Source organism: Equus przewalskii, chromosome 25 (assembly GCF_037783145.1).
Source record: "Equus przewalskii isolate Varuska chromosome 25, EquPr2, whole genome shotgun sequence".
NCBI classification, from domain to species: domain Eukaryota; kingdom Metazoa; phylum Chordata; class Mammalia; order Perissodactyla; family Equidae; genus Equus; species Equus przewalskii.
In genome coordinates, this window is record NC_091855.1 from 7650921 (window position 1) to 7663132 (window position 12212).

The 12212-nt window shown below is 39.2% G+C and overlaps 1 protein-coding gene across 1 annotated transcript in view; it reads left to right on the forward strand.

Moving 5' to 3' along the window:
• Positions 1–4332: 4332 nt before the first annotated feature.
• The window catches only part of MNAT1 (MNAT1 component of CDK activating kinase), a 218372-nt gene continuing 210492 nt past the window's right edge, over positions 4333–12212 (forward strand). The window contains exon 1 of the mRNA XM_070593141.1: positions 4333–4752. Within this exon, the coding sequence (XP_070449242.1) occupies positions 4664–4752 (89 nt within the window). The 5' untranslated portion in view covers positions 4333–4663. The remainder of the gene's footprint in view (positions 4753–12212) is intronic.

Here is a 12212-nt window from a genome sequence, read left to right on the forward strand (position 1 = left end):
TGTGATTTGAGAAAACAGAGTTGATGCTGGATTTGTGTGAGAGTGAAAACTGAGCTGCTTGTTTCTGTATCTTTTCCTTCCTGCCTGAAGATAGTGATGGGAGTCTATGGAACTCTTTTGCCATTTTACTGTATTGAAGAAAATCTGCTTCAGCACAAAATGTTATACTTTGCTTGAATATATTTAATGGTGTTGCTACCGAGAATGGAGATTTCCTTTTTGAAGGCTGACTAGCTGTCTAAAACACAGAGGGAAGGCCATGTAATTGTATCTTGGTGGGTTCTATTTCAGAAAGCTTATATACTGGTACTATTAAGGAAGTTGAGTTCTAAAGTAATCTCCCAGGTCGAGGAGGTGTTCCCTTGTTATTTACTGACCAATGGTTGATGATAGGTAGTCAACATTTCTGAAGGATCATTCATTTCCAAACATTTATTGAGTCCTGATTAAGTACAGAGTATTCCATTAGGTACTGAAGGATAGAAAGATGAATATATTGGGGTCTCTGACCCTGAGGAGCTTAAAATGTGGTGGGGGAGATAAGACATATTCACAAGTAAATACAACATGGAGTATGAGAATAGTGAGGATAAAGAGACTAATTTTGAGATGAGGAGAACAATGGGGGGTGGATTTTTAGCTGGGCCTTTAAGGACAAGAATTTTAAGAGGACAAGGATAGAGTTTATTAGAGGCAGAGGGAACAAAATGAGTAAAGCATGGAGCCATGAAGGTGTGTGGTATATTTCTGAATATATCGAGTAATTCAGTGTGTCTGGAGTGTGGGTGTTACGTAGGTATGTCGTGGGAGATTAACTTAAAAGGCATGTTGGGGACAAATTATGAAGGACTTTGAATGAAATGCTCTGTTTGCTGTGGTGTGGTAGACACAGTGGTCCCTGTACTGTGGCTTTATCTGTGTGTAATAATCATGGCCGCAGTCAGTTGGTCCAGGGATGGGCACTTACCACAAAGCAAAACAATCAGAATTCTTTTCTGGGGTTTTTCTTTGTTTTTTTTTTTTTTTTTTTGAGGAAGATTAGCTCTGAGCTAACATCTGCTGCCAATCCTCCTCTTTTTGCTGAGGAAGATTGCTCTGAGCTAACATCCATGCCCAACTTCCTCTATTTTATATGTGGGACGCCGGCCACAGCATGGCTTGATGAGTGGTGTATAGGTCTGCACTCGGTATCTGGGCCAGCGCACCCCTGACCACCGAAGCTGAATGTGTGAACTTGACCTCTGCACCACCGGACCGGCTTTTCTGGGGTTTTTCAAACTTGCAGAAAGAGGTAAGAGTGGTAGAAGAAGCCTTAGATGTAATGCTTGGGAGTTCTCAGTGATGAGGCTATCTGTTCGGGGAGGACGCTGATGAGCAGCAGGTGTGAGGGAAGGCGACCCAATGAGTGAGTCTCATGGGTGACAGTGGAGGGAAAAGATCCTAGCAGAGACTGAGCGAACCAGAACCATCAGGTTCTGGTCGTCTCCAAGGTGTAGCAGCATTCTTGCTTTTTTGTAGTGATATGAATTTCCCCAGGAGACAGAAACCGCACTTGAACTGGCCTAGATGTAAAGATGAATTTATTGGATCATGATAGCAAACAATGTGAAGAACAGGAATGCAGCTGGTTGGACTTGAAGACCTCTTGTCCCATTTCACTCCCCTCTGCCTCTCATCGAGTTGGTTTTAGTCTTTAAAAGGGGGCTTTCCCCAGAACCTTGACACATGGCTCCCAGTAGTTCCCAGCTTACATTTTCTAGCTTCATTAAAGAGGCTCTGCTGCTTTTCCCTGACTGCCAATTTGAAAAATTCTAGAGAAGATCTCTGATTGGTTCAGTAAGGGTTGGACGTCAACCCCTAGGCGAGAGGGCCAGCATTGTGATTGGCAGGCCCATTAGAACCGTAGGCCTGTGGGGCAGGAGCTGTTTTCCATAAGAAGGGGGAGGGACGCTCTCCTTCCTCAAGGGACAAAACAGTAAATCTTCCCTGCGGATGAGGAAAGCCCAGCCTGGGTCCATAGCCTTGGGGCTGGAAAGGAGGGTCTGCATTTGAGAAACATTGCCCCAGGGAAGTAGAATCTGCTGTTAACTCAGATGGGAAGGAGCAGATTTGGGAAGAGAAATAATGGGCTCAATTGGTCCACTGTTGGGATGCAGCTGTCTTCAGAAATGTAGGAAATTTGATAGTTAGGTGGTTTTTACAAAGGCTAAGGTTCCATTTGAATTAGAAGTCTGGTGCTGTCAGTGCTTTCCTCCTCAAAGCTTTCTGACCGTGGTATGTTAGTGAACCCCACCAATAATAATGGTGTACATGTCAGAGTTTCTATTATGGATGAAGCATTGTAGTGGGGCCTCTATATATGCCCATGTTATGTAATTTAATCTTTACAACAACCCTGTGAAGTGTATTATCCGGAGGAAGGAAGCTGAGGTAAGGGAGGCTAAGACATTTGGCTCAAAAACAGGTCTGTCTGATTTAAAAGGCCAGGTTCTTCCTATTACATTACACTGCCTCTGAGAGGCTACTACTGCTAATAATACTCATACTACTGTTAATAATGGCTGACAGTTATTGAGCTCATACTCTGTGCTAGGTACTGTGTTAAGCACTTTAAATGAAATATCTCATTTAATCTTTACCAATATTATCCTTAATGTATAGTTGGGAAAACTGAGGCTGGAGGTCATGTAGCTAGCAAATGATGAAGCCAGCACTTGAATCCAGCTCTCTTGGTGCCAGCGGCCAAATCTATAAGTGATATTTTCTACCGCCTCTAGCTCTATCAGGGCTTATCGGATAGAGTTCCAAATCAGCTGTTGTTACTATGCATCTCTGATAGTAGTTTCCAACCTGAGAAAAGGATAAAGCTGGTAGCAGTGTTTCCTTTCACAACCTTCAGTGCTTTCTTTGCCTTGATCTCAAGGTTTGGAAGAAAGGCAAAGCAATTCACTTCTCAAAGTGGTTGGAGTCTCCTTTTCAAAGACATGATTAAAAGTGTCCTGCTGGTAATAATAATGCCAAGTTAATGGGTGACTTCTCAATGTAGTATTGGCTAAAAATTTTATTTTCTCACTGACCACATTCATTCTTTCATCAAAATTTCTTGTTCTGTTAAAATATAAAGATCCTAAAAGTTGCCTTTATTGTTAGAGAGCTTCTCTGTGAGTCATGGGACTGGTTTGGAAGGGTCGCTTTCAGTAAGTCTCCAGGTCATCACAGCATTTGGTGTTGCCTGTTTTAGTAAATTTACATTTGGTTAGCTCCTGTAATGAACAATATTATGATCAAGAAGATGACATTAATTATTTATTAGGTGACTCCCTGATGTCTATATACTAATATAAGGTCCTGCACTGTTGTAGTCTGCTTTGGTCTGCTGGTTCCCAGATGTGGTATCCAGCTATTTGTCAGGTTCCCTCTGTGTAACCCATGGAAATCCCAACTGTATTTCCACACTGTGGGTTGCCCAGTGTTCACTGTTTAAAAAAGCGGGGAGCTGGAATGTTCTTTTTTTATGTTTTTATCGAAAAGAACAAAAGTGCTATAAAAACTTAAAATTACTAAGAGTATACAGCTGGTATCCATTGGATGGCTTAATTAGAAGAACTTTGCATGCCCACTTCTGATGGAGTTTGGGTCAGATTACAAGATAATGCTTGGCATAAAAAATTTTCACATTACACCACTTTGATGGTCATCCATTCATTCTTTATTTACTTATTCAATAAGTATCAACAAATCCTGGCTATGGAGATGAATAAGATGTATCCCTTACAGTGGGAGTTTGTCTAATAGAGCTGGTTACAGACTTCACTTTGCAGCCTTGATAAATGTAGTGAATGTGGCTTACAATTTCCAAAGAGATTCAGGCTCTCAGATCTTAGAATTGCTGAAACAAAGTGTATATTCTTGTGTGATACTCCAATATTTGGGGAAATAAATATTGTCTTTAATGGGGAGTAGTAAGAGGTATTAGGGCCAGGTGACACTATTGAGCACACTTGACAGTTTTGAAGAAAGCGAGCAGATGCCAGATATTATTTATAAAAGTATTCTGACATTCAGTGAGAATTTGTAATATTTAGGGTTGTTTGTAGACTCTCATTCTAGATAACTTTTCCAAACTTTATATCTGCGAATGCATAGTGTTTTCTGTGCTTGCATGACTGCACAATTATAAAGGAGAAGTATAAAGCACAGGCTATCAAATTGTTCAAAAGAAAATACTAGTCTGAATTATCGAATATGTACAAAGGCCGTAAATGTTTGAAACCATGGGAATGTTTCCAGACAGAACAAGATGGAATCTATGTTCCTAATTGTGACACAGTTACTTGAAAAGTACAGCTAGGAGCCTAGAGTTGAGGCTTTGTGTACAGCTTCCCTTTGTAAAAGCCCTCCCCCGAAATCCAACGTATAGCGCCCGCCTACAGAAGCTAAAACTGAGTCCCAGCGGCGAGACCGGAAAACTCGCTGCCGGAACGTTTGTGCTGCAGCGCCTCGTCCCCCGGCCGGTGCTCATTCGCAAAGGGACCGGCCCAGCCAAGTGCCTGTTGGTAGGAACTTGCTTGGCGTCGATTCTGAGAGGGCTTGGAGTGGCTGCGGTTGCTGCTGCGGCTGCAGCGAGCCTCAGAGAGAGTCCCTAGGACAGAGAGAAGGCGCCATGGACGATCAGGGCTGCCCCCGGTGTAAGACCACCAAATACCGGAACCCCTCCTTGAAGCTGATGGTGAATGTGTGCGGACACACTCTGTGAGTCGGGAGGCTGGGTTCATGGGGGTGAGACGCGCAGGGTGGAGGAGAGGGCCGGGACATACTTGGCCTCGGCCCGGGGCAGAAAAGCGCGTTGTTGGTTTCGACACTGGGGAGGAAAATGGGACAGGGTAAGGTTGTTTCTGTAAACGGACTGTGGCCGCTCTGGCCTGCTTCGGACTCCTGGTTCCCAGATGTGGTACCCAGCAGTTTGTCAGGTTTCCTCCTCCATAGCTGATGAAAATCTGGGCTGTCTTTCCAGGCTGTCTTGTCAGCTGGGGTCCAGACGTGTCGCTGGTTAAAAGCGTGGGGGATCGGAGTGTTTAATTTCACGCGAAATATTTTTATTAAAAAGAACGAGAAGTGCTATGAAAACAAATTACTCGAGTATATACTGCTGCTGTTTATTGTATGAATTAATTTGAAAACGCCATCTATATGCCCACTTGTTCTGATTGAGTTTGGTTAGATTCTCATCACTAAAAGGGAGAAATCCAGACTCTAGGCAGTTAATTTTGGAGATATAATAATGGCTGGCATTTATCGAGAGCACATTATGTGCCAGGCACTGTTCTAAGGGACTTACCATGAATTCTCTCTCTTCATTCTCACAACGGTCCCAGGAAGTAGGACCTAGTATCATTCCCATTTCACAGGGAAGGAAACCGAGACTGCGTAGTCGCTTATTAAGTGGGCCCTGCTAGAATTGGAACACAGGATGTCTGAGTCGAGAACGTCCATTTTGGGGGGGGGGGGAGGGGAAAGAGGGCAGTTGAGTTTGTGTATTTTGAAGAATAAGTGCAGAAATTGGTCCTAGTTTTTCTTGCCACATTTTTATGGTCAGATGTGGTTCACTGAGGGTGGTTCTATACAGCACTTTGGATGTAAGGTGCTATATTGTGGTGAGCATGTATTATATTCCTGTAGTTTCTCTGGGGTTTCTTAGAGAGACAAAATGATGGATGATCTACAGTATGGTAGAAAAGGTCTTTGGAAAAGCGTAAATTTTATGATTAGTTGTAGTTATAATGATTATAATGGGATTTATTTAACTTACTTTATTTTTCCTTGCTTTATCCAGCAAAGGAAATACAGTAGAGCTGTGATTGAATGGTTTAAGATTAGGAATAAGGTAAAAGTAATCAAGTAGAATACATGGAAAAGGGAAGTGAGTCGAACATTGTATATAGACTCTTAGGTTTTTAGAGAGATTTTGTTCACTTTCTCTTCATTTTCCTGTATCAGGTTTGTTACAGTTGGTGCTCAAGGAAAGGAAATTTGCTTTTTTGGAAGGATATTAGATGTAATTTACTGGAAGAGATTACTAGAAATTTCTGCCTAGTAGAAATTAGCCAGTCAGGGAAGATTATATGATTTCAGTAGAATAAATGGTATTTTTATTAGACAATTATAAAATACTTATTTTTAAATAGAAATTGCTTTTGTTGTATCTTCAGTCCTTTTTGTTTTCTCATAAGAGTTAAGAATTGTTTAAATCATTCTGGTATTGCATTTATTTTGGTTTATTTGCTAATCTGTTAGATATAGACAGCATTTTATAGTCCTTTTTTGACTTGAAATATGAAGAAAACGGATAATAAACTATAGGGTATTGGCTAAGAGAACACATTTCTGGTTTTGAATTCTTTACACTTTTAGGCTCTGTAGCTTTGGGCAAATAACTAACTGCTTGTGCCGCGTCTTTCTTATCTGTGCAGTAGAGGTAGCAGTGCTCTGTGTTACAGTGTTTGAGGAGTAAATGCAGTCTGTAAAATATTTGGAGTTGTTTAGTAGAGTTTTTGTCACAGTATTTGCTCAGTATATATTAGCTATCATATTATCATTATTTGTGGATGGTATGGGTGCTAAGCAAAAATGAGATTAAGACAGGATTTATTTGGCTAGCTATAAAAGACTTGCACAATAATGATTATCTTTAAGTGACTTCAAGAGACCATAAGATGTGAAAATAGAGCTTTAATTATGGTGACTCTATTGTAATTTTCTTAACATGAACTCGTTATCCTGTTCTCTCATGGAAATCGGATTATAAATGCATCCTCTTTTCATTGTGTGTATCTTGGGTATCTTTTCTGAATCAGTATGTATACGTCTTCCTCTTTATTTTTAACAGTTGGAGGGTAGTCCACTCTTCAGTTATAATTGATGTAACCAAAATTTTTTGATGAATATTTAGATTTCCAGATTTTCAATATAGTAACCATCCATCCATCTATCTACCTGTGTATCTGTCTGTCTGTCTCTTTGAGCACTTATGCAGGTATATCATAAGATGTAACAGGCAAACCATAGGGTAAATGCCTAGGAGAGGCCTTGTAAGTGACTTTGAAATTTTGATAAATATTGCCCAATTTGTCTCAAAAAAGATTGTATTGATTATGCTCCCAACAACTATGTATGGGAATTCTTATTGCCACACATCTTTGCTGATATTGGGCATTATTACTTTTTAAATCTTGCTATCTGATAGGTAATAAATACTATGGATTTTTGTATGAAATGCTTCTGATTTGATAGTATGTTGAGTTTGTACAGCATGAATTTCATGGGATTGAACTTGGGCATTTTTATAATACACCTGTTAGTCCAAGAGGAAGAGATATTATTATTTAGCATTACTATTTGTACTCGTTATCTATTACTGTGTATCCCAGACTTAGTGGCTTAAAACAGGAAACATCTTACATAGCTTCTGAGGGTCAGGAATCTGAGAGTGGCTTAGCTGAGTGATTCTAGCTCGTGGTCTCTCGTGAGGTTCCCTGAAGCCATTGTCTGGGACTGGAGTATCTATTTCCAAGGTCATTCATGTGGCTCTTGGTAGGATGCTTCAGTTCCTCCTGGTAGACCCTCCATAGGGCTACTGACGACGTGACTTTTCCCGGAGTTAGTGATGAGAGGGAGAACCAGAAGCTGAAGGACCTCTTATAATCTAACTATGAAAGTGACATTACTGTCACTTCTATATTTTATTTGTTAACTCTGAAACAACCCTGTTTCAGCCTGGGAGGGTATTTACACTCAAGAGTGTGAATACCATGAGGCAGGGGTCACAGGGCCGTCTTGATGCTGGCTGCTCACGATTTTACTCACTTGATTTTTTGTTCATATTTTCAAGTAGCAAAGGCATTTCAGGAGGCCAGAAATCCCTTTCTTGGGCTGGCCTGGTGGTGCAGCAGTTAAGTTGGCATGCTCCGCTTCATTGGCCTGGGGTTCTCAGGTTCGGATCCCAGGTGTGGAACTACGCACCGCTTATCAAGCCATCCTGTGGCAGGCATTCCACATATAAAATAGAGGAAGATGGGTGCAGATGTTAGCTCAGGGCCAGTCTTCCTCAGCAAAAAAAGAAAAAAGCCTTTCTTGCCTAGAGTAAGTAGGAGTAGTGCTTCGCAAAAGATAGGAAGTATAGATTATAGAAAAGGAATGATTGGAGTACTATTTATGGGAGAAAATACAGGAGCAGAAAGGAGAAAAGAGGGGAAACATTATGAAAATACTTTTTTTCCTTGACTGCTAGCAGCTGAGGAAGCATATTCCCTTATCTGTCACTTCAGTCCAGCAAACACTTAAATGAATTGATTGCATGCACTTCAAAGAAGATTGGATTCCATGTTTTGTTTTTAAATAATTCAAGAATGAACTTTGTCTTAATTACAAAAAAAGTAATTTTTTCTTTGTTTATCAAGCCTGTATATTTTAAGAAATGTGCCTTTCATAGAATTCTTTCATAGAATACTGAAGGAATATTGAATTAGATGGAGTCAGTTATATCTAATTCTCATTTAAGTACAGTCTTTAATAATTTAATTTCTGCCTCAACCATTCTTGACAAAACTTGTCTCTGGAAACTTTACATGTATTTGATTTTACTAAATCTACTTTTTTCATTTTAAAGACACGTAAGACACAAAGTAGTAGAATAAACAAAAATATGTCCTGATATATAAAAGTCAATATTTTGCCAGGTTTACTTAAGATCTTTCTCTTTCAGTCTCTTTCTTCCTTTTTTCTCTGTCCCTCTTTGTCTCTCTTTTTTTTTGAGGAAGATGAGCCCTGAGCTAACATCTGCTGCCAATCCTCCTCTTTTTGCTGAGGAAGGCTGGCCCTGAGCTAACATCCGTGCCCATCTTCCTCTACTTTATGTGTGGGACGCCTACCACAGCATGGCTTGCCAAGCAGTGCCATGTCCACCCCCGGGATCCAAACTTGCCAACCCCGGGCACCGAAGCAGAATGTGTGCACTTAACCTCTGCGCCACCAGGCCAGCCCTCTCTGTCTCTTGTTTACTGGTACTACTGGGTAGTTTGTCCTGAAGAAGTACCAATCTGAATTTTGCTGATTGCATCTTTCTGGTATTATTTAATATGTTCCTCTGTATTTTCTCTAAATCATTTGTTATATTTAGAAGCTTTATCAGATTAAGTTTCAGTGTACTGTTGGAAAGAATAATTCATAAGTGGTATTAATTAATTTGTTTTAACTAATATGCTGGGCTCATAGAGTACTTTTGTGCAAATTAGGAAACAATACCTCCTCTGGGCAGAAAAATTAGGAAAAGACACTCATTCTGGGTAGAAGTAGAAAAAAGGAACTTTCTAGATATATTGTTAATTTCTAATTTTATTCTGAGTGGTAAGAGAACATACTCTATTAAATTTCAATCTTTTGAAGTTTTCTGAAAACTTATTTATGGTCCAGCATATGGTCTATCTTGGTGAGCAGTCAATGTACATTTGAAAAGAAGGCGTAATCTGTGGCTGTTGGGTGTAGTGTATTATAAATGTCAATCAGGTCAACTTCGTTGATAGTGTTACTCAGATCTTCTGTATCCTTACTAATTTATTTTATCAATTGCTCCAACTAGATTGTGGATTTGTGAGTTTCTCCTTTTAGTTCTGTCGTGCTTCATGTATTTTGAAGCTCTCTTGTTAGTTACATAGATACTTAGAATTGCTATGCTTTAGTGATGAATTTCTTCTTTTGCCATTGTGAAATGTCCCTTTTTGTCTCTTGTAATAGTTTTTGTCCTGAAGTTTTTGTCTGATGTTGATATAGTCATGTCAGCTTTCTTATGCTTGCTGTTTGATGGTATATCTTTTTCCATCTTTTTGTTTGCAGCCAATGTGTGTTTTATATCTTGTAGACAGTACATAGTTGGGTCTTGCTTTGTTATCTGGTCCAACAATCTCTACTTTTTAATTGGTGCGTTAATCCCTTTATTATTTATTTATTTATTCTTTTGAGGAAGATTAGCCCTGAGCTAACATCCGCTGCCAATCCTCTTTTTCCTAAGGAAGATTGGCCCTGAGATAACATCTATGCCCATCTTCCTCTATTTTATATGTTGGATGCCTGCCACAGCATGGCTTGATGAGTGGTAAGTAGGTCCATGCCTGGAATCCAAACCAGTGAACCCTGGGCTGCTGAAGTGGAGTGTGTGAACTTAACCATTATGCCACTGGGCCAGCCCCTAATCACTTTAAATTTTAAATGTAGTTGTTAATATCATTGTGTTTAAATATTTGTTTTCCATTTGTCCCTTTTGTTTTTTGTTCTCCCTTTCTTGCTTTATTTTGGACTAATTGGATATTTTAAAGCATTGGCCTATTAGCAGTAGCTCTTTATTGTTATTATTTTTTAGTGGTTTCTCTAGGTATTAAAATGTGCATCTTTATCACTGTATTTGATACTCCCCATTTTTCACTTCTTATTTCAATACCTCATAAATGTAAACAATATAATTCCATTTACTCACCCCGCTCATCCTTTATGCTAATAATGTCTTTTACTTCTGTATATGATTCACTATTGTTATTTTTGCATTAAACAGTCAATTGTCTTTAAGGAAATGTAGAAAGTAGTCTTTTTAAAAAAACACCATAATTCACATACTGTAAAATTCACTCATTTAAAGTGTAGAGTTCAGTGACTTTTAGTATATTCTCAGATATGCATCCATCACCACAATAAATTTTAGAATGTTTTTGTTACTCCACAAAGAAACACTTCACCCCTTAGCCACCCCCACCTCCCCCCATTCCCCTGGGCAACCACTAATCTACTTTCTGTCTTTATGGTTTGCTTATTCTGGACATTTCGTATAAGTGAAATCATACAATATATGGTCCTCTGTGATTTGCTTTTACTTAGTGTAATGTTTTCAAGTATCATCCATGTTGTAGCACGTATCATGACTTCAGTTCTTTTTGTTGCTGAATAGTATTCCATTGTCTGGATATACCACATTTTATTTATCCATTCATTAGTTGATGGACATTTAGGTTGTTTCCACTTTTTGGCTATTATGAATAATGCTGCTATGAACATTTATGTACAAGTTTTTGTGTGGACAAATTATTTTGTTTCTTTTGGGTATGTGCTTAGGAGTATAGTTGTTGGATCATACGGTAACTCTATATTTAACCATTTGAGGAACCATTTGAGGAACAGTAAGGTTTTTTTCCAAAGTGGCTGCACCATTTTACATTCCCACCATCAGCGTATGAGGGTTCCAGTTTCTCTACATCTTTTCTAACACTTGTTATTATCTGTCTTTTTGATTATAGCCATCCTAGTGGATGTAAAGTGGTGAAATGTAGTCTTGTATATTCACCTACTTATTTATCATGTTTGGTGTCCTTCTTCCTTCCTTTGGATCTGATTTTACAATTGTATTGATTTTCTTCTCCCTGAAGGGCATTCTTAGCATTTCTTGTAGTGCAGTTCTGTTGGTGAAGAATTCTTGCAGATTTTATCTGAAAGCGTTTTTATTTCAAGCTACTGTTTGAAGGATATTTTTGCTGAATATGAAATTATAGGTTGGCATTTCACCACTTGAAAGATATTATTTCATTGTTTTCTGGTCTCCATTGTTTGTGATGGGAAGTTAGTTGTTACTCATCTCTCTCTCTCTCTTTTTTTTATTGCTGAGGAAGATTAACCCTGAGCTAACATCTGTTGCCAATCTTCCTCTTTTTTTTGCTTGAAGAAGATTAGCCCTGAGCTAACATCTGTGTTGGTCTTCTTCCAGTTTATATGGGGGTGGTCACCACAGCATGGTTGATGAGTGATGTAGGTCCATGCCCAAGATCCGAACCCACAAACCTGGGCTGCTGAAGCCTAGTATGCCGAACTTTAACCACTACTCCATGGGGCTGGCCCCTGTTACTCATATCTTTGGTCCCCTTTATATAAAAATATTTTGGGACTGCTTTCAAGATTTTCTCTTTATCTTTGGTTTCTAGCAGTTTGAGTATGATAAAATCTAGGTGTGGTCTTCTTTATATTCATCCTAGTTGAGGTTTGGTGAGCTTGGATCTCTAAGTCAATGTTTCTCATCATATTTGGAAAATTTCTGTGATTCTTTCTGCGCTATTTTTACTCTTCTCATTTTGGAACTCCAATTATATGTACTTTAGGCTCTTAGATAGTGTTCTATAAGT